Source organism: Palaemon carinicauda, chromosome 3 (genome assembly GCF_036898095.1).
Source record: "Palaemon carinicauda isolate YSFRI2023 chromosome 3, ASM3689809v2, whole genome shotgun sequence".
NCBI classification, from domain to species: Eukaryota; Metazoa; Arthropoda; class Malacostraca; order Decapoda; family Palaemonidae; genus Palaemon; species Palaemon carinicauda.
In genome coordinates this window covers 129790478-129813763 of record NC_090727.1, presented here as the reverse complement: position 1 = coordinate 129813763, position 23286 = coordinate 129790478, and the positions used below count along the sequence as shown (strand labels likewise).

At 41.8% G+C, this 23286-nt stretch overlaps 2 protein-coding genes across 2 annotated transcripts in view; one reads left to right on the top strand and one right to left on the bottom strand.

Moving 5' to 3' along the window:
• The window catches only part of LOC137637883 (uncharacterized), a 16591-nt gene extending 10379 nt beyond the window's left edge, over positions 1–6212 (top strand). The window contains exons 5-7 of the mRNA XM_068369992.1: positions 3366–3577; positions 4302–4529; positions 5572–6212. Coding sequence (XP_068226093.1) covers positions 3366–3577; positions 4302–4529; positions 5572–5868 — 737 coding nt within the window. The 3' untranslated portion in view covers positions 5869–6212. The remainder of the gene's footprint in view (positions 1–3365; positions 3578–4301; positions 4530–5571) is intronic.
• A 5785-nt stretch (positions 6213–11997) lies between these two features.
• The window catches only part of LOC137637882 (uncharacterized), a 71030-nt gene continuing 59741 nt past the window's right edge, over positions 11998–23286 (bottom strand). The window contains exon 6 of the mRNA XM_068369991.1: positions 11998–12734. Coding sequence (XP_068226092.1) covers positions 12204–12734 — 531 coding nt within the window. The 3' untranslated portion in view covers positions 11998–12203. The remainder of the gene's footprint in view (positions 12735–23286) is intronic.

The window sequence follows — 23286 nt, the reverse complement described above, 5'->3', positions numbered from 1 at the left end:
CTTGAGATAGACCTCTGTATTAAAACGAGTAAAGCCGTTTGAGATATTGAAAATAACAAGACTAGATTGTGCATTATTCTAATCAGTCTCCAAGTTTAGAGATTTTCTATTTCAGAATTAAGTATTTTACAAGTAATAAATTTCAGTTCGTAGTAAACAAAATACGAGAACAGTAACCCAGTTATCCCTTGTGAAAGAGCTCACTCTATATTATAAGTGCAAACAAAAATCCTTTTTTAACTTTCACAGGTCAACATAGGTAGCAAACAATAGGTTGTGAATGATAAATTAACTTACTTTAGGATAATGCTCATACACACAATAAACAACTTCACAAACAGTTAAATAAATATGTAAAAGAGAAAGTAATAACCTGGAAGTTACCTCAATCAAATAGACGGCCAGGTGACTGTTGAATTAATGATAGACCAAGAATTTCAATGTGTTCTTCAACAGATTTTATATCCCATACAAATGGGGTTGTAGTAGCCGATGTGGTAACGTCCCTGACTGGTGAACGCCAGACTGGGGTTCAAGTCCCTCTCAAATTCGTTAGTTTCTTTGGTCGCTGCAACCTCATCATCCTTGTGAGCTAAGGATGGGGAGTTTGGGAGAGCTTATAGGTCAATCTACTGAGTCATCAGCAGTCATTACCTGCCACTCCTTGGCCCTAGCTTGGGTGGAGAGGGGGCTTGGGCACTGATCATATGTATATAAGGTCAATCTCTAGAGCAATGTCACTGTCCCTTGCATCTGCCATTTATGAGCGGCCTTCAAACTCCTAGCTTGGGTGGAGAGGGGGCTTGGGCACTGATCATATCAATATATGGTCAGTCTCTAGGGCATTGTCCTGCTCAATAGGGTAATGTCACTGTCCCTTGCCTCTGCCATTCATGAGCGGCCTGTAAAACCTTTAAATGACTATTGGTATGTCATGTGCATAATGAGGAACTCAACCCCCACAATTGTAGTATAAAAGAAAAGTTAAGCAGCTGGAGAGCATGATGGAAGAAAAGAATTGGGAATGGCAGTACTGTATTGCAAAAGGCTAAAGAGTGAGTGCCGCTAGGGGCCAAAAAGACACTGCAAAGACCTCCAAGTAATGCCTACACTGGCCATCTTTGCCGCATTTATGTCTCAGTAGAATTCTGAACAACAGCCTCTACGCTGAAGTCAAGGAGAAATTATAATTTACATCTTTTGTCAATTAGTAACGTCAATTCTTCTGTGGGGTTGAAAATACTTTCATATCCAGCTATATATTTTGGCAAAGTCAAGTCCAAATATATAGTCTGTCTGTATTATGTCCTGACAGAATACACAAAACACAAGTCAAAGGAGCGGCCTGTTAACTTTCAGCCACCTTGTTGTGTGGGAGGCCCATCTCTTTAATGACATTGATGGAGAGTAATGGTAATTTGGTCCTACAGTTTTCTGAACCTCTTACAATGATGATGCAGGAACAGATTTCTGAACCTCTTACAATGATGATGCAGGAACAGATTTCTGAACCTCTTTACAATGATGAGGACTAAATTTCTGAACCTCTTGAAATGATGATGCAGGAACAGATTTCTGAACCTCTTTACAATGGTGAGGACTAAATTTCTCCACCCTTAAAATTATGCTATTGTGCTCAAATATCCAGGAATAAGAGGTTAACTGAGGTAGCAGAGACATGGATCTGTCATGAGGACACCACGTTTAATAACTGAAAGACCATCTTAAATGTCTCTCCCTTTGGCATTAGACATGTCGTATGAATTGTCTGTGGAACCTTCACTACCCCATAATTCTTTCAAACTTGAAAACATGGGGTTTGAAAGCCCTTCGTGCTAATTATACTCAGAAGTATAAGATAAGTTTCCTTTTATTATGAGGTTATCATATAAAACCTTTGCCACACCAAAACCTGAATTTAAGAATATCATACATACATATACCAAGGGACTTCCCCCAAATTTGGGGGGTAGCGGACATCAAACAAATGAAACAAAAAAGGGGACCTCTCTTCTCTACGTTCTTCCCAGCCTGACAAGGGACTCAACCGAGTTCGGCTGGTACTGCCAGGGTGCCACAGCCCACCCTCCTCCGTTATCCACCACAGATGAAGCTTCATAACGCTGAATACAGTATCATACGCTAGTGCAAAACTGATATACAAACAAAAAATGCTTGTCACAAGCATGTCAGCAGTGCATATTCTTAGCACAAAAATAACAGAAAATAAAGGAGAAAATTAATTAACCCTTTTACCCCCGGGGTATTTGGAAATTTCCAACCCTTAACCCCCAAGGGGTTATTTTTTTCCCAGCACATTTTGCAGTATATATTTTTTTAAATTGCTCTAACAGCCTTAATTTTTGTCATAGAGAGGTCAGGTTGGTCTCATTCTCTTGGAAAATGCCTGAATTTTCTCAAAAAATTATCAAAAAATATGAAAAACAAATTATTATAGCTTTTTTTTGCAAGGACGTACCGGTACATCCATGGGCGTAAAGGGATGGCTTTGGTGAAACGTACCAGTACGTCCTTTTGGGGGTAAAAGGGTTAAGGTAGCTCATTAAATAATTGCAGAAGCAGCTAAATCATAGTAGAAATTTCCAAGAGGCTAAACAGCCAGAGGGAAGAAAGTGGGAAAAGTAAAAGGATAAATAATAAAAGCAGCTGGGGATGCTGAAAAGACATTTCAGAAGCTCTTTTGTAAAGGCAGCAACAACTCCCTACAAGATCTTGATAAGTTTGATTCCTTTAATTAATATAACTTGCTTCTTTACTTTTTTATTTTCTTCATGTTAATATGTTGCTATCAAAAATTTTCTTCATTCTTCAAGTTCTAAAACTGGCAAATATGATTAAAAGAAAACTTCCAGTACAGTATTTAAGGGATCTTAGTTGGCTAAAGCTTTTACTGTACTGTAATAAAATGGGAAAAGCTATATAATTCCCACGTCTGCACAAGCAGTGTACTGTACAGTAATTCCTAATACTACATAAACAATATGTAATTCCTACTTCTACTACACAAACAGTATGTGAAATTCCCACTACAGTACTACATAAACAATGTGTAATTCCTACTACTACAAAAGCCATAAGCTGTGTAATTCCTACAACAGTACTACAGTACATAAACCATGCATAATTCATATTACTATACAGTACTGAACTACATAAACCATGCATGTAATTCTGACTACTACACAATGTGTAATTCCTACTACAGTACCGTACAGCACTGCATAAACAATGTATAATTCCTATTACAGTACTGTACTACACAAACCATGCATGTACAGTAATTCCTACTACTACACAAACAATATGTGTAATTCCTACTACTACACAAATATGTATTTTTCCAGTTGACGTCTATTCTGGAGAGGAGAACCCCGTCTCGGTGTCCCGCAAATACAGTACAGTTTTCACCTGCAACTTTGACCTGACCCTCTACCCCTTCGACGACCAGCATTGCGACATGCATCTCCAGATTGTGTCTGGACAGGTCTCCTTCCTTGAAATCCACCCAAACACAACTGCCGCCTACATAGGAAGCACAATTCTCAACGAATATGAGGTATGGGGATTTCTTCGGCAACTTCCTTTCAAAACGGGAATAGTCACCTTCGATACATTCTTCAAAATCTTAAGTCTGTTGTCCAATCATTATAAAAATTCATATGAAAACCAATATGTAGTGGTGGTTAAAAACAAGTTCTGACTATCCTCTGTGGTGAACTGGCAAGATATAAATTTTAAAATATTAAAAATAGATGAGAATCATATATCCGGACAGAATGTTTTGCACCACACAGTCTATGTGTAATCACTATTATCATTTTATAACTGGTTTGCATTACATAATACACATAAAATCATTGGTATTATACTGGCCAAGGACCACAAAAGCAGGTATTAAATGGAATGCACCCTTTTCCCTATAGTTTAGTCTGTTGTCCGTTTTTAGTTCTTTCACTACCCTCTCTATGTAAAAGCAGACCAAAAGGTTGTGCGTGCAGAGGGAAACATAATCAAATCCTTACACCACAACCTGTAAATATTTCCACATCCTTTTGTACTCGCAACAGACTTAATTTTGCATCCCTACACTCCAGCAATAAGGTCGACGTTTAAATAATCAAATTTTGTACAGTATATTACCAAATTGATTCTCTTCTACCACCATCTTAGCAATATTTTTCTCCAGTCCTTGCGACTATCATCAATTTTCCTGTGCTTCGTTCACTTATACATTTCAAATCAAATTCTAAAATGCAATAAATTGGAATCCCTCTTCATAGATCGGAGAATTGAGACTGGTTTACGGAGGTCCCAAGCTTCCCAGCGTCGTGAGGGTTCGGATACCGCTGATTCGTCTCTACGGCCACGCCATTCTGAACATCTACATTCCCTCCCTTATCCTCCTCATCATTAGCTACTTCACGCTCTTCTTCAGGAAATCCTTCTTTGATGTGAGAGTCATGGCCGCCCTCACAGCCCTGCTCGTGTTGGCCACTCTATTTGCTCAAGTAAGTCTTCATTTTATTATTATTATTATGAAGGAAGAGTGTTTCTTTTCATTTAAGTGATTTATCACTACTATGCTAAAGAAGGTGATGAATGCAAGAGTTGATGGGAGAAGTACGAGAGGAAGGCCAAGGTTTGGGTGGATGGATGGAGTGAAGGAAGCTCTGGGTGATAGGAGGATAGATGTGAGCGAGGCAAGAGAGCGTGCTAGAAATAGGAATGAATGGCGAGCGATTGTGATGCAGTTCCGGTAGGCCCTGCTGCTGCCTCAGATGCCTTAGATGACCGCGGAGGTAGCAGCAGTAGGGGATTCAGCATTATGAAGCTTCATCTGTGGTGGATAATGTGGGAGGGTGGGCTGTGACACCCTAGCAGTACCAGCTGAACTCGGTTGAGTCCCTTGTTGGGCTGGGAGGAACGTAGAGAGTAGAGGTCCCCTTTTTGTTTTTGTTTCTTTGTTGATGTCGGCTACCCCCCAAAATTGGGGGAAGTACCTTGGTATATGTATGTATGATCATTGGTAAGTCAAATATAATCTATAACTTTTCTCAAGAATTAAGATTAATATTATCATAAGATGGATTCAGCAGAGAAAAGTCAGACTTGTACTGCTTAGTGTTCCTTGATGAAAATGCCAACTGAGGCTCTTTGCGTCAATAAGCGTAGGAGATGATGAAGATTACAGAGCAGTTTTAAATTGAAAAATGCTGTTATTCATCCGATTTTGTACATAATGGTAATATTTATCATTGAGATACCTTAATAAGACATAAAGAATGTGATGTTCATTTTTATATCAAAACTAAAGGCATTGAATAATAACTTGTCAGAGGTACTTTAGACAGAAAATATACTTCTTGATAGATATCTAATGTTTCTTTTACAAATAAATGTCCAATTAAAGTTATTCTAACCACAGGCAGGTTTGATTTCCATGTGGATGAAATAAATGCCTCTTACAATGCGCATTTAACTCTATATTTTCATACTAAATCAGTTTTCAAGTAATAGAACATAAAATAATAATTCCCGTTTCATTAACAGGCTTCCGCCTCGCTTCCAAAAACTTCGTACTTCAAAATGGTTGACATATGGCTGCTGTTCTGCGTAATGATGACCTTCGTGGTTATCATTTTCCACATCCTGATCGACAACCGACTGACGGAGGATGCAAAGGTGCAGGTGTTGTCGAAATTTCCGGAAGAGGTGCCAATTATGCAGAAGTTATTTACCTGGTCTCCCAAGATGACGGTCGAGAGGCTGGAAGTCGTAGCCAAGGTCACACTTCTCGTTCTGATAGTTGCCTTCATTATAATATACATTTCTTTCATTTTCATCTAATTGTGCCAGTGGCGATCCCATTGACGACACTTCCCTCTTTTGGAGCAGAGGAACAGATTAGTTTTGAAAGTGTATGTACTTTCATGACGAGTACTTCTTCAAAACTGAACCTCGTAGGATAATTTGATACAGGTATCACTACCTTCATCAAGGTTTGACATGAATAATCAAAGTCTCGTGATACAGAAATATACAGATGCAGCAGACACAAGAACAACTTTATTTTCATTACCTTTAATTTACCGTCATCAAACTCCTTCCTATACCGTAATTTCCTACCGAATACAAACCTTCCTCCTTTCCTAGGGATAGATTCTGGCGATAGCTGCTAACGGCCAATGAAGAATTATCAAGTTTCTGTCAGACCCAGACCACCAGTGGACACTGGGTGACGGTTGCCAGAAACTTGATAATTCTTCATTGGCTGTTACCAGCTATCGCCAGAATCTTCTTTGTCTACATCTTTTCCCACTTCTATGTGGGGTCGATCTTTTAGACAAAGAAGATTACCAGCTATCGCCAGAATCTTCTTCTTTGTCTAAAAGATCGACCCCACATAGAAGTGGCAAAAGATGTAGACAAAGAAGAAGACTGGTGATAACTGGTAACGGCCAATGAAGAATTATCAAGTTTCTGGCAACTGTCACCCACTGTCCACTGGTGGTCCGGATCTGACAGCCCTCTAAGCCTCCATTCTGATTCTGGCCGTTGAGCTGCACAGACGTGTTCCCGACGCTCTCCAACTGGCCTGAAGTTATTCATATATATCTCATCTCAATATGAGAGTGAATCAGCTTACAAAAAGACAAACTTTTCATTAACTCTGGGAGAAATGGTTGCAATTTTGGATTCAAATTAATCTAGTTGATGGAATTTAGGGCTTCAAGGACAACTTTGTTTATAACTTAGGAAAACCATGGTTTACTTGCCTACTGAGAGACTTGGATAATTTCAGAATCGCATTTCATAACCCATAACAAATTTCCACAACCTCCCTTGAAATCAGCTGCAGTATAGTTATAAGAAAATAGTTTAACGAGCTTGCTGAGGTACAACCATTACACTCTTACAAAGTTTAAAGGTTGCTTATGAATGACAGAGGCACGGGACAGTGAAAATGCCCTAGAGACTGACCATATATACACAGTCCCCAACTAACGAACACAATATTGACCGAGAGTCTGTTCGTAATGCGGATTGTTCGTAAGTCTTTAGTGTTAAATTTTGGTCTAGGGTAAGCGTAACCTAACTCAGATGTCTACGATTTTCAGCCGTAGAAGTCAACAAATAGCCCCATTTCATATAAAATAGGTTATTACAAAAATTTTACTTTATCATATTACAGTAGTCTGTATAATACTGTAAAGTTCAGTACAGTATGTTGTTGTTAGTCGTGGCGATGAAATTCTCACGAAACAAAAACACGGCATTCGATTACAACAGCTGATTCATTCTCTCTCTCGTGTTATACAATACTTACTTATAGATGAAGAAACTAAAATTAGTTTTCTTAATGTCAATTAAATACGAAACGAAAAAATTATGCCGAGTCTACATCCATTTCAATCGTAGCTAAAAATACGGCATCCGATTTCATCAGCAAACCACTATTTTTTGGGAAACATCATTTTATTCTAGAAAAATATGATCAGTGCCCAAGCACCCTCTTCACCCAAGGTAGGGAGGGCCAAGCAATGGTTCTTGGTGACTCAGCAGGTAGACATACAGGCTCCACCCCCAAAATCCTTAGCTCACAAGGATGGTCAGGTTACAGACACTACAAGAAACTATCGAGTTTGAGCGGGCCTCAAAATCCCAGTCCAGCAGATTGTCTAGCAGGGACGTTTCCAATAGCCTTATAAAAGTTAGAAGATTTATCAAATGGATCTAATAGATTAGTTTGTGAAAAATTTGTATTTGGAAAGGGAGAAAACATCTTATGATTTTGACACATTTTCTACATGGAATTTATCTAACACTTGTTTGATTTTGACCAAATTTTGTCCCTAACAAAAAAAAAAAAAAAAAAAAAAAAAATTAAAATCAAAATTACTTATTTTCATACTTAATAAGTCAGTAAGGAGGAGCCGGGGCATGTTATGAATGGTAGCTGCTACAGAAGTAGCTAATTTTACTATTAAAATACTGTTCATTTCTATGATCCTCCACGGCCATTCATATTGCTGACTTCCTCATTGAGAAGGAGGCAGGACAGTGAAGGAAAGATGCAAAAAACCTAAAGCCTTAACCTACAAACATATTTTAAATCACTAGACTTACCTTGACTTGAAACTGGTTTAATTTTAGTTCACTGCAAACCAGGAGAAAGTAACAACTCGTGCATCCAGATTGAAAATTTGTTTATAAGAAAACTTTTATTCAACTATATCACCAGCAGCTACCACAGCACCGAAACCCTAGAAATTCTTATAAGCAAACCAGGTTTCTTTTGAATAATGTTTAGAAAGAGACTGGTCATGCCACTGAGCTGCTGGCATAACTCTTTCAAAACAAAGATTTCTAAAGAAATTAAGGGAAGTAGCTGTCCTTATCACGAACTTCAACTTTCCTGTGATTTGGACCCAATTCTCTGAGTTTGTCACCCAACCATTTGAGTACCATATGACGTAATACACGTCTGCGCCATGTGGCGTAATTTACATATGAGTAATTATCAGCTTTTTCCTTTCTCTTATATTATTTTCATACCGGGATATAAAAACTACAAAATATATAACATTGTATATCAATGGAAAGGAAAATTATTTAGCTATGTGATCATAATTGTTGGAAAGCCCTAGTTGGAAAAGCAGGATACTATAAGCACAGCAGCTACAACAGGAAAAAATAGCCCAATGAGAGAAGGAAATAAGGAAATAAACAAGAGAAGTAATGAATAATTAAACAAAAATAGTTTAGGAACAGTAACAACAATAAAACAATCTTTTCTATATAAACTATGAAAAGAGACTTATGTCAGCCTGTTCAACATGAAAACATTCGCTGCAATGTTGAACTTCTGGAGTTAATGACAAGAGCAGCCTTCATTTCAGTTTCTCTGTTGGTATAACTCAACATAACCTTCTCACCGCTTGTGTCAAGTTTTATTGAGCCTGAAGCTGCATTCTGCTGGATTTGTTAGTAACAGAGGAATAGTACCGGGGGTTTAAATCATGGTTGTGAGGAGTACGTCTGCCTTACTTTTCCTCGCAAGAAAGATACGTTTCAAGTTCGTGTGTTAATAAAACTTGTGTTCAATTCATGGAGAAATCCAAAGGTACGTTTCAAGTTCAAGTGTTAATAAAACTTGTGTTCAATTCACGGAGAAATGCAAAGGTACGTTTCAAGTTTGTGTTAATAAAAATTGCGTTTAATTCAGGGGGAAAACCCGAGGGGCTAAGCTAGTTGTTTATAGCAGAGATGATGACAAAAATGACCAGCCTAGTTTTCACACCGATGTGCTTCAAAGCTCTTAACTTACGATATCTCAAATAAACGTCGAGATAAGATTCAGAAGATGACATCACATTCCCATGGATTGAGATTAAATTTTTTCATCTTTTGAACATTTACTGCCTATACTACAACAAACTACGGTACTGTAATGGTATTCAGTATCAAAATGACACCATAGCCAGTTTTATACCACATACAATATACAGGTAATCACAGTCGACAATTATTCTAGGACTCCAAAATCTCAGGGTCAAATATTTTCTAAGATTTCAACAAATGGAACAGAATATTTCAAGAAATCTAGTGAAAATCCCACTTCCATTGTCAACTTTCAAATACTACTCCATTCCTCAATTAGAAATGAACCCTAAATTAAAAAAAAAAAAAAAAAAAAAAAAAAAAAAAAAAAAAAAAAAAAAAACTAGCAACTATTAACATCTTTAGGGACTGTGATGGCCTATTGGAAACATCCCTGCCTGGCAATCGCAGGACTGGGGTCCGAGTCCTGCTCAAACTCGATAGTTTTTGTAGTGCCTGCAAACTCACCATCCTTGTGAGCTACGGATGTAGGATTTGGGGGAGCATATAGGTCCACCTGTCGAGTCATCGGTAGCTATTGCCTGGCCCTAGCTTGGATGGAGAGGGGGCTTGGGCACTGATTATACGAGGGGCAAGTAAAAAATAAGGTTCCCAAAATTTTTGCAGGTATAAGACATTTTTTATTGACATAAATAAGTATACAATGTGAAAGCTTATACTTTAAACTATTTTTCTACATAGTCGCCAGATTTTTCTACGCATTTTTCCTGACGAGTTATCCACTTCTGAAAACCCTCTTCGAAGAACTCCCAAGTGTTGCTTCAATTTCGGAAACAAGTGGAAGTCGCTTTGTTTCCGAAATTGAAGCAACACTTGGGTGGACAACGCTTCAATACAAATGAAGAGGTGAAGGACGCGGTCAGCAAGTTCATCGACGGCCTAGCGGCGGAGTTCTTCGAAGAGGGTTTTCAGAAGTGGATAACTCGTCAGGAAAAATGCGTAGAAAAATCTGGCGACTATGTAGAAAAATAGTTTAAAGTATAAGCTTTCACATTGTATACTTATTTATGTCAATAAAAATGTCTTATACCTGCAAAAAATTTGGGAACCTTATTTTTTACTTGCCCCTCGTATATATGTGTGGTTAGTCTCTAGGGCAGTGGTTCCCAACCTGGGGGGGAAATTTGAAGCTTCCAGGGGGGAAATAATTACATTACCTACTAACAAAAACAAGCAGAAAATGTCCTCATAGTACGTGCGGCAATTTGTTGTTAGCCATTCAATTGCGATATGACCATATCAGTTCTCAAAGACGTGATATTCAAGGGGAGATTTGGAGTGTCATGCCCATTTCTGAGACAGGCGAGTGGGCATGAGGGATGGGCGGGGCATGAAGGGGGAAATCTGGATGGTTGAACTGGGTGCAGGGGGGAAATGACAGCAAAAAGGTTGGGAACCACTGTTCTAGGGCTTTCTCCAGCTAGCTAGGGCATTGACACTGTCCCTCGCCTCTGCAATTCATGAGTGGCCTTTAAACCTAATTGCGTATACCCATTCAATTATCTTCTTAATGTACAGTACTCCAGTCTCCTCTGCTGTCTCGTATTCTATCTTTAAATATCTAGTTAATTTCCACCATAAAGAATTAAAGACTCATAATACCCTTAATGTAATTAAAATTACAAACAAAACTCCTGCTGCTGTGTAGGATTCTTCCTAATAAAAAATTTATAAAAGGCCTCTGTAAATGCAACACACTTAAACAAGTAATAATAACAACTTAGAACCTGTAAAGAAACTTAATATTTCACTAATCTTTACTAAATCATCTATAGAGTATCATTATTAATGCTATTATCATTATCATTATTAGCTAATCTACAACCCTAGTTGAAAAACTGGGATGCTATAACTCCAAGGGCTCCAACAGGGAACCATAGGCCAGTGAGGAAAAGAAATAAGGAAATGAATAAACTATAAGAGAAGTAATGGACAATTACAATAAAACATTTTATGAACAGTAACAATATCCAAATAGATCTTTCATACATAAACTATAAAAACTTAAAAAAAAAACAAGGGAAGAGAAATAAATTAGAATAGTGTGCCAAGGGGAAGAGAAATAAATTAGAATAGTGTGCCTAAGTATACCCTAAAGCAAGAGAACTCTACCCCAAGACAGTGGAAGACCATGGTAAAGTGGCTATGTCACTACCTAAGGCTAGAGAACAATGGTTTGATTAACGAGTGTCCTTCTTTTAGAAGTCTCTTCTACCCTTAGCAAGATGAAACTAGCCAATGAACAATTACAGTGCAATAGTTAACCCCTTAAGAGAAGAAGAATGGTTTGGTAACCTCAGTATTGTGAGGTGTATGAGGACAGAATAGAATGTAAAATGAATAAGCCAGACTCTTTGCTGTATGTCTAGCAAAAGAAAAATGAGTCGTAACCAGAGAGAGAGGGATCCAATGTAATACTGTCTGGCCAGTAGTATCTCAATGGGTGGCTGGTACCCTAGCAAACCTACTATCAAGAGCAAAAATTTCCTGCAATAAAGAACTCATTACCTCTTGATTTTGGTTGCCTAATTGGCAACAGTGACTTATCTTTAGCAATGGACACGCAAACAGCTATTTACAAATGGATGAACTTTATTTGTTTATGGATCAATTACAAAAAATAGAAAAGAACCTGAATTCTTGGTTCTTATTTACTGGCCGAGACAAACCTAAACAATAAAAGCTTTAATAAAAGATTTTTGCAATAACTTTTCATGTGAACTGCCACACTGCTAACTCTCCTCTCCTCACTAGAATTGTTTTCTAACCATACAAAGATGTTATGACTGAGATAACACTATTCCACAATCATGCACGCAGAGCATTTCGACACAAGTAGACTCGTAAATTGCTCCTCTCAACACTCTAAAACCTTCTTCCACAAAACCAAATGCAGCTTCGCACATTCTCCCCGGATTATCCTTCATAAGAATGTCAAATTGGGCACCAATCTCCTTTTTCCAGATCCAACACCCTTCCACTGTACCGGCTACCCACGGCCTTACGTATTCGCCGTTGTTGACGTCCAGTCCTGGAAATAGCTGCTTTCCTCCGGTGCCATTACAATTTTCATAGTCACCCATGCGAACATACTCGAGAGTCTTGTGGTGCTCGTTGACCAAATCTACACACGTAAAACCGGCGTAGGTATGACCCATCTCACCTGTGCATAGACTAGAAAACTGTTTGGCTGCCAGGGTGTTTCCACGCAGCCGTATGAACACCTTTCCGAAATTCATGAAATCTCCCTCTCCCAGTTGCAGAAAGGTTAGCCTTGATGAAGGGTCAACCAGCTTTATAACATCATTGTACTGTTGAAAAAAAAAAAAAAAAAACTTGTTCAAGAGATCTTTCTCAATAAGAGTTAAGAGATGCAAGCAGCAGTAATCGTAAAACAAGCAACTAAAAAATTTGGCTTCAGAAATTATTTTCTAGGTGCAAAGGCAAATCTCATTAACTGATATTTCCTCTTAACAACACATACCTGTAGACAGAAAACATCACAATTCCATACCAAATGAAAGTTATCTTGCAGTCAATGTGGCATACAAGGTATAACTAATTAATTAACTAATACAGTATATACTGTACCATAAAATTCTAAAGGTACAAACATTCATTGGCCTTAGCTTAATACAGTCAGAAATTTGCAACAAAATTTTTTAATAAACCAATCCCAGAGTGGGAAAAGAAATTGAATAACAAATAAAAGACCACTGCATTTAAATCTCGGATGTGGATTATGTAAAACCACTGCTACAAAGTAGGGAAAGTCTGATACAGTAGAAAAAAACCTTTGCTACAAATTATGTACGACCACTGAAATTCTCTGATACATAGCAGAGAAAATCTCCGATGCAGATTAGGTAGAACCACTGCTAAAAGTAAGGAAATTAACTGATATTGAGTAGAAAAAAAAAATGATAGAAAGTATGGAAGACCACTGCTACTAAAGAAGAAAGTTCTCCAATACCCAATTTAGAAGACTTCTGCCAGAATGCAAGACCACAGACAGAATAGAACACCTGTGATAAAAGGTATCGAAAATCTCATATACAAACTGTTTGATGAATTCATTTTGTAACGTAATGATGTAAATACTGAATGGGATTCTGTTATTAACAAAATTTAGTTGCTTCATTTCCTATGTTAAATTGAGCACGGAAAACTAATAAGAGTAAAATGAAAGCCAAATTCAACAGTCTCAAAATTTCAATTCTAACTGGACTCTAAGCTACTACATATATTTCATCTACTTGTTTTTTTTTTTACAAGATATGATTGATACATTTTTCTTCAATATGCCTTCTAGCAAATTCCCCCCCCCTCTAAAAAAGAAGAGAGAGAGAGAGAGAGAGAGAGAGAGAGAGAGAGAGAGAGAGAGAGAGAGAGAGAGAGAGAGAGAGAGAGAGAGAGAGAGACTGCTATCCGGGAGATAGCTTTCATTCTGGCTGCCTTAAATCCCCTTTAACCAGAGCTGCACTGGTCCTGAGTGGTTCCTGGGATCCAAGTATCTGATCCAGAACCATGTCCTTGCCTTCGTGTGATGCAGAGGGATTTGACAACTTGCTGAAGGTCCTCACGCACACAAGGACCTGCCAGAAGGCATTTTCCGACTCTTTGCGCTCGGCTTCAGAGTGGAACTTCGGACTCGCCGCTACAGGGAAGAATTCTTCCTCCTTCTCCCTGAACTCATCTACTTCCGGACTCTCGTCTGAGAAAGCCTGAGGTAGGTCAAAGTCGTCATCTGGAACCTGAGATGGTCCCGCCACATAAGACCCCTTCACATGTTCCTGTCTTCGTGGTTCCCTGGCCTTAGAATTCTTTGGAACCATTTTGGAATCTTTAGATTTCTTCCTGGGAGGCAAGTGTTTCTCCAGGACCGTTGTTTACGAAGAAACTTTTAGTTCCTTGGTATTCTGCGGTTCGGGAGCCATGACTTCCTCCTCTTCTAAGGGGCGATACATAACTTTGATCCGGGGGAACAACTTCCATGGGTTTGGGGTTGAAGGGGTGGATGGCGATCTCCTGAGGGGAACCAATGTCCCCACTTGTACACGGATGGATGATATCTGCGTGGGGTGGTGTGACATACTTCATACTCCTTCTCTGCTTGGTCGTCATCCTGTCGCCCGATTTGATCCGTTTTAAGGGAAGAGGTCCTGTAGGTGGGGTAGCTGCAGAGTCCTGTGTTTCTTTGGTGATAGGTCGAGGTGGTGTTGATCTAAACACTGAAGGAACAGAATTCTGAGCAGACCTTCTCCTCGGATCAGAAGGAGTGCCGGCAGAGGACGAGGAAGACTTGTCCTGTGGTATACAAGGAGTAGCTCGTGGACGAGGAGGGGGTTGGACAGATGGAATGAGCAAACCCATCCGCTTCTGCAAAAATGACACCAAGGTTTCAAACCAGGAAGGATGCTCTTCAACCTGAGACAAGTCGAGAGTTTCTTTAGGGAGTCCTGGAGGAGGAGACCACCTCTTAGGATGGTGTTTAGAGGGGGCAGCTTCTGTTGAAGGAAGCCTCTTTGTTATCATGAGATGCTCTTTGGTGATGCACACTGGGCGATCAGGAGAGATAGGAACATTTGCTTACTTATTGGGTGGTTCCTTAAAACCCTCTGGAAAGACGACTGGCCTGCCACTAGGGCTGTCAGTAGTGGAGGATATTGTTAGAGGATTTGGGTCCTCACTAGCTCGTGAAACTGTGGCCTCAGACCTCGAGACACTTGCCTATACAGCAGGTGGATTTGCTGGAGGAGGCGCTTTACTCGTGACAACGCGTGGATCGCGCAACTCACGCACAGAATCTAATATTCAATGGCGAGTGAATCGCGAGCGGAAGTCACCTTTTCACTAGCAACTGAAGGCAAGTGAGAGAGGGCGGCCTCTGAGGCTCTTGTGCCCAAGGGGTACTCTGCACACTTGAAGATAGGGGGTTGGGAGCCTTCGAGTGGGGGCAACGCGCTGGATGGGAGAGCATTTAGATGCAGAAGAGCTGGTAAAGGAGTATTGCATAGGTGAACGCTTAGTAAAGACACCCCAGGCTTTGAAAGGCGCTGGTAGTCTTGACAAAAGCTTCTCCGAGGGTTGATCTTGCTCGTTTCCTTATCCAGTATGAGGTCAATTAGGGTGAGGGTTCGGAGATGTAGCGCCGTGCTTGGATGGAGAGCGCTCACGTCTATGATGTCCTTTCGAAGTCTCCTCAATCTCACAGTATTTAGAGCGCTTAGATCGAGATCATCGGAAGTGACGGTTTATTGATCGTGAGCACTTCGCTCGTAATCAAGAGTGCTTGCCTCGCGATCATGATTGTCTTGATCACGGGTGATTAGCATGAAACTTCGAGCGTGAAGCTCGTGATCGTGATAGCCAAGCCAGTGATCGAGACCATGAGCGTGAAGCCCATGATCATGTTCACATGTCTCTAGAGGTGGAGCGTGAAGTTGAACTTAGGCGTGAGGCTCTTGATCTGGAGCATTGCGCCCTAGATCGAGGGTGTCTCCTAGAAGACTTACGCCTAGACCGTGATGACCTATGGTCTTTATGGCGTGAGCGTGTAGCATTAGAATGCGAACGCCCAGGGGATGAACGCTTAGATTGTGAACGATCTCTCCTTCGAAGGGGGAGCAGAAACCCCAAAGGATGAACAGGCCTGCAGCACATCTGCAAGGGAAAAAGGCTCCCCAGTGGTTGGAGGTGAAGATCTTTCACTAGGGGATGCATCAAACCCCGGCCCCCATGTACCCCTAGGTTGCCAAGGAGTAAGTCGGTCTGCGCTCCTACTCGACACGCTCTGGGCACGGAGAAACTTCGAGAAGCGATCCAGGGGTGCGGGAAGAAGCCCGAGCACTTTTCCCAGCGGAGTTGGACACCAGGAGAGAAAGATATCGCTTGGTTTTCTTCTTCCTGGTGCTGCCCGAACTTCTCCCACTGGGAGGCAGGCCCCCTTCCGATACTCATCGCAGGGCAAAGCCTGCTCACAGAGACGGCCCCGGCAGGCAGGACACAGCAGATGGGGGACCCTCGCAACCAGGACAGGTTTGCATGGAAGCGTCAGATGAAGGAGCACACTCACACCTGAAAAGAGAAAGAAAGCGCGGAAAACAATGATTGTATGTCTACTGGCTAAGCCTTATGAAGAGGTGGAGAGAAGACACGTCCGCTCTCAATCAGCCAAAAGAAGAAAGTGAGGCAGCTCTGTGAGCTGTGAGTAGAGGTAGGTGGCTGGGGTAACCCCCAGGTACCCCCTACCAACCAACAATAGAGGGAAGGTAGGGATGCCACCTAGCACTTTTGTCAGTCTATTGGCTACCTTCCAGCTTCGCCGGAAGATATATCCTATGTAAACAACGGAAAGTTTGTTAGTGCGGGAACAATATTGTTGTAAAAATGTACCGAACAGCGATAGAATTTTTTCTTTAAGTGATGTTTGGTGAAATGTCTAGTAGAGCATCTGGGATTGAAAGGGGAAGAGCAAGAGAAGGTGTGGCTTTATTGCTGAGTGAATGGATGACAGGTAAAGTAGTGGAATGGAAGGAGATATCATCTAGGTTAATGTGGGTAAGGGTTAGGTTGGGTAGGGAATGTTGGGCTTTTATCAAAGCGTATGGGCCAGGTTGTGAGAAAAGTGAAGAAGAGCGGAATGAGTTCTGGAATGAATTAACTAAGTGTGTAGAAGGACTGGGTAGAAGTAATTATGTAGTTGTCATGGGTGACTTAAATGCTAGAGTGGGCGCTGGAGAGGTAGAAGGTGTCATTGGGAAGTATGTTGTACCAGGTGAAAATGAGAGTGGTGAGAGACTGGTAGATATGTGTTGAGGAGGAGATGGTGATAAGTTCTAACTTTTTCAAAAAGAAAGATAAAAACAAGTATACATGGGTAAGAATGGCAAATGGAAGAGTGGTAGAAAGGCCGTTAATGGATTATGTGTTGATAACTAAAAGAATGTTTGGAAGATTGAAAGACGTGCACGTGTTTAGAGGTATGGCTGACCGTATGTCTGATCATTTTTTGGTGGAAGGAAAATTAGTTGTAGCAAAAGAGTGGGGGAATACAGTAGGTGGACGTAAAAGGGAGCTAGTGAGGGTTGAAGAGCTAATAAAACCGGGAGTAAAAAGTAAATATCAAGAAAGGTTGAAAATGGCATATGACGAAGTGAAAGCAAGAGAAACTGTTAATTTAGAGGAGGAGTGGAAGCTAGTAAAAGAAAATTTTGTTGGGATTGCAAGTGATATGTGTGGCAAGAAGTTTGTTGGAGGCAGCATGAGGAAAAAGTGTGAATAGTGGAATGAAGGAGTGAAGGTAAAAGTGGAAGAGAAAAAGAGGGCTTTTGAAGAATGGCTGCAGAGTAATAGTGTAGAGAAGTATGAAAGATATAGAGAGAAAAATGTGGAAGTAAAGCGCAAGGTAAGTGAGGCAAAGAGGGCAGCTGACCTGAGGTGGGGTCAGGGATTGGGTCATTCATATGAAGAGAATAAGAAGTAGTTTTGGAAAGAAGTGAAGAGGGTAAAGAAGGCTGGTTCAAGAATTGGAGAGACAGTGAAAGATGGAAATGGAAGGCTGTTAAAAGGAGAGGAGCCAAGGAAAAGGTGGGCGGAATACTTTGGAAGTTTACTGAATGTTGAGGATAATAGGGAGGCAGATATAATTGCTGTTGCAGGTGTTGAGGTACCGGTGATGGGAGATGAGAACGAGAGAGAGATTACAAAAGAGGAAGTGAGGAGAGCACTAGATGAAACGAGAGTAGGAAAAGCATCTGGTATGGATGGTGTGAGGTGAGAGCCGAGATGTTGAAGGAAGGTGTGAGTGTACTTGAATGGTTGGTGAGATTGTTTAATGTGTGTTTTGTGTTGTCAATGGTACCAGTAGCTTGGGTTTGTGCGTGTATTGTACCACTATACAAGGGTAAGGGAGATGTGCATGAGTGTTGTAATTCAAGGGGTACAAGGGTAAAGGAGATGTGCATGAGTGTTGTAATTCAAGGGGTATTAGTTTGTTGAGTGTAGTTGGAAAAGTGCATGGTAGAGTACTGATTAATAGGATTAAGGATAAAACAGAGATTGCAATCTTAGAAGTACAGGGTGGTTTTAGAAGAGGTAGGGGTTAAATGAATCAGATTTTTACAGTTAGGCAGATATGCGAGAAATATTTAGCAAAAGGTAAGGCGGTGTATGTTGCGTTTATGAATCTGGAGAAAGCATACGATAGAGTTGATAGGGAATAATGTTGAATGTGATGAGGTTATATGGAGTTAGTGGAAGGTTGTTGCAAGCAGTGAAAAGTTTCTACAAAGGCAGTAAAGCATGTTTTAGGATAGGAAATGAAATGAGCGATTGGTTTCCGGTGAGAGTGGGGCTGAGACAGGGATGTGTGATGTCGCCGTGGTTGTTTAACTTGTATGTTGATGGAGTGGTGAGAGAGGTGAATGCAAGAGTGCCTGGACGAGGATTGAAACTGGTAGACGAGGATGACCATGAATGGGAAGTAAATCAGTTGTTTGCGGATGATACTGTACTGATTGCAGATGCGGAAGAGAAGCTTGGCCGATTAGTGACAGAATTTGGAAGGGTGTGAGAGAAGGAAGTTGAGAGTTAATGTGGGTAAGAGTAAGGTTATGAGATGTACGAGAAGGGAAGGTGGTGTGAGGTTGAATGTCATGCTGAATGGAGAGTTACTTGAGAAGGTGGATCAGTTCAAGTACTTGGGGTCTGTTGTTGCAGCAAATGGTGGAGTGGAAGCAGATGTACGTCAGGGGGTGAATGAAGGATGCAAAGTGTTGGGGGCAGTTAAGGGAGTAGTAAAAAATAGAGGGTTGGGCATGAATGTAAAGAGAATTCTGTATGAGAAAGTGATTGTACCAACTGTGATGTATGGATCGGAGTTGTGGGGAATGAAAGTGACGGAGAGACAAAAATTGAATGTGTTTGAGATGAAGTGTCTAAGGAGTATGGCTGGTGTATCTCGAGTAGATAGGGTTAGGAACGGAGTAGTGAGGGTGAGAACGGGTGTAAAATGTTATTTTCATTAGTAAAATAAATTTTTGAATATACTTACCCGATAATCATGTAGCTGTCAACTCCGTTGCCCGACAGAAATCTAAGGAGGGATACGCCAGCTATCACAATACTAGAAGGGGGTGTACTTACCAGCGCCACCTGTGGCCAGGTACTCAAGTACTTCTTGTTGACACCTCCTCAATTATTCCTCGGTCCCACTGGTTCTCTATGGGGAGGAAGGGAGGGTCAATTAAATCATGATTATCGGGTAAGTATATTCAAAAATTTATTTTACTAATGAAAATAACATTTTTCAATATTAAACTTACCCGATAATCATGTAGCTGATTCACACCCAGGGGGGTGGGTGAAAACCAGTGTACAAGATTAAAGGATAGCCAAGTATCCCAAATTTCATATAACAGTTATCTCAAATAACAATGAAATAATAAGTACCTGGTAAGGAAGTCGAATTGAACCGTTACTCTGCCTCTTTTTTAAGTTCGTCTTCCTTACTGAGCGCAGCGTTCCTCTTGGAGGCTGAATCAACCCAAGGTGCTAAAGTATATAGGGTTGCAACCCCTACTAAAGGACCTCTACACAACCTCTAACCCAGGCGCTTCTCAAGAATGAATTGACCACCCGCCAAATCAAAAGGATGCGGAAGGCTTCTTAGCCTACCGTAACAACCATAAAAACAACAATAAAAGAATTCAAGAGAAAGGTTAAAAAAGGTTATGGGATTAAGGGAATGTAGTGGCTGAGCCCTCACCTACTACTGCACTCGCTGCTACGAATGGTCCCAGGGTGTAGCAGTTCTCGTAAAGAGACTGGACATCTTTCAGATAAAATGATGCAAACACTGACTTGCTCCTCCAATAGGTTGCATCCATTATGCTCTGCAGAGAACGGTTTTTATTAAAGGCCATCGAAGTAGCTACGGCTCTTACTTCGTGGGTCCTTACCTTCAGCAATGCGAGGTCTTCCTCCTTTAAGTGAGAATGAGCTTCTCTGATCAGAAGCCTTATATAATACGAAAGCCCATTCTTGGACATGGGTCTCGAGGGTTTCCTGATGGCACACCATAAGGCTTCTGACTGTCCTCGGAGAGGTTTAGACCTCTTGAGATAATATTTGAGAGCTCTGACAGGGCAAAGAACTCTCTCAAGTTCGTTACCTACCATGTTGGAGAGGCTAGGTATCTCGAACGATCTAGGCCAAGGACGTGAAGGAAGTTCGTTCTTTGCTAGGAATCCAAGCTGAAAAGAACATGTAGCAGATTCGGTCGTGAAACCAATGTTCTTGCTGAAGGCATGAACCTCACTGACTCTCTTCGCTGTTGCAAGGCAAACGAGAAAAAGAGTCTTGAGGGTAAGGTCCTTAAACGAAGCTGACTGGAGAGGTTCGAACCTAGATGTCATAAGGAACCTTAAGACTACGTCTAGATTCCAGCCTGGAGTGGAAAGACGACGATCTTTAGACGTCTCAAAAGACTTAAGAATGTCTTGAAGGTCCTTGTTGGAAGACAGGTCCAAACCTCTGTGGCGGAGAACTGAGGCCAACATACTCCTATATCCCTTAATCGTAGGAGCTGAAAGGGATCTCTCATTCCTAAGATGAAGAAGGAAGTCAGCTATTTGGATCACAGAGGTATTGGTAGAGGAAATCGAATTGGCTCTACACCAGCTTCGGAAGACCTCCCACTTAGACTGGTAGACTCTACGAGTGGAAACCCTTCTTGCTCTGGCAATCGCACTGGCTGCCTCCTTCGAAAAGCCTCGAGCTCTAGCGAATCTTTTGACAGTCTGAAGGCAGTCAGCCGAAGAGCGTGGAGGTTTGGATGCAACCTGTCTACGTGAGGTTGACGTAGAAGGTCCACTCTTAGAGGTAGAGTCCTGGGGAAGTCTACTAGCCATTGTAGTACCTCTGTGAACCATTCTCTTGCAGGCCAAAGGGGAGCAACCAGCGTAAGCCGTGTCCCTTCGTGCGAGACGAATTTCTGCAGAACCTTGTTGATTATCTTGAACGGAGGGAATGCGTACAGGTCGAGATGGGACCAGTTCAGTAGAAAGGCATCCACATGAACTGCTGCAGGGTCTGGAACAGGAGAACAAAACAGAGGAAGTCTCTTGGTCATGGAGGTGGCAAACAGATCTATGGTAGGTTGACCCCACAAGGTCCAAAGTCTGTTGCACACACTCTTGTGGAGGGTCCATTCCGTGGGAATGACCTGATTCCTTCTGCTCAGACGATCTGCTGACACGTTCATATTGCCCTGGATGAACCTCGTGACTAGAGAGAGGTTTAGACTTCTTGACCAAATGAGGAGGTCCCTTGCGATCTCGTAAAGGCTCCTCGAATGGGTCCCTCCTTGCTTGGAGATGTAAGCCAAGGCTGTGGTGTTGTCCGAGTTCACCTCCACCACTTTGCCTAGCAGGAGGGACTTGAAGTTCAACAGTGCTAGATGAACTGCCAGCAGCTCCTTGCAGTTGATGTGGAGAGATCGTTGTTTCTCGTTCCACATTCCCGAGCATTCCTTTCCGTCCAAGGTTGCACCCCAGCCCGAGTCCGATGCATCTGAGAAGAGATGAAGATTGGGGGTCTGAATGGCCAAGGATAGACCCTCTTTGAGAAGGAGGTTGTGCTTCCACCACAGGAGAGTGGTCTTCATCTCTTGGTTGATAGGGATAGAGACTGCTTCTAGAGTCGAACTCTTGTCCCAATGAGCTGCCAGGTGGAATTGAAGAGGGCGGAGGTGGAGTCTGCCCAGTTCGACAAACAGGGCTAGGGACGAGAGAGTCCCTGTGAGACTCATCCACTGTCTCACTGAGCAACTGCTCCTCTTCAGCATGCTCATGATGCACTCTAGGGCTTGGCTTATCCTGGGGGCCGATGGAAAAGCCCGAAAACTCTGACTCTGAATCTCCATTCCCAGATACACGATGGATTGTGAGGGAATGAGTTGAGATTTTTCCAAATTGACTAATAGACCCAGGTCTCTGATTAGGTCTAAAGTCCAATGAAGATTCTCCAGACAACGACGACTCGAGGAGGCTCTCAACAGCCAGTCGTCTAGGTAGAGGGAGGCTCTGATGTTTGACAAGTGAAGGAATTTGGCTACATTCCTCATCAGAAGGGTAAAGACCATAGGAGCTGTGCTTAGGCCAAAACACAGGGCTTGGAATTGATAGACAACCTTTCCGAAAACGAATCTTAGGAAAGGTTGGGAGTCTGGATGAATCGGAACATGAAAGTATGCGTCTTTCAAGTCCAAGGAGACCATCCAGTCCTCCTGTCTGACCGCTGCTAAGACCGACTTGGTCGTCTCCATCGTGAACGTCAGTTTGGTGACATACTCGTTGAGAGCGCTGACGTCCAACACCGGTCTCCAACCTCCTGTCTTCTTGGCCACAAGAAAGAGACGGTTGTAGAAGCCCGGGGATTGATGGTCCCGGACTATAACCACTGCCTTCTTCTGCACAAGAAGCGACACCTCCTGGTGCAATGCTAGCCTCTTGTCCTCCTCTTGGTAGTTGGGAGAGAGGTTGATGGGCGAAGTGGTCAGAGGTGGTTGAAGGCAGAATGGAATCCTGTAACCGAACCTCAGCCAACTGACAGACTGTGCGTCTGCACCTCTCATCTCCCAAGCTCGCCAGAAGGTCTTGAGTCTGGCTCCTACTGTTGTCTGGAGAAGTGGAGAGTCAGTTTTTGCCTTTGGATGACCTGGATCCTTTCCTGGACTTGCCTTTGTAAGAGTCTGGACGGGAGCTTCCTCGGCTGGGGGCTCTACCACGAAAGGGCGGTATGAATCTAGTAGCAGGGGTATCAGCCACTGGGGAGCGGTAAGTCTTAGGGACTGAGGTAGCA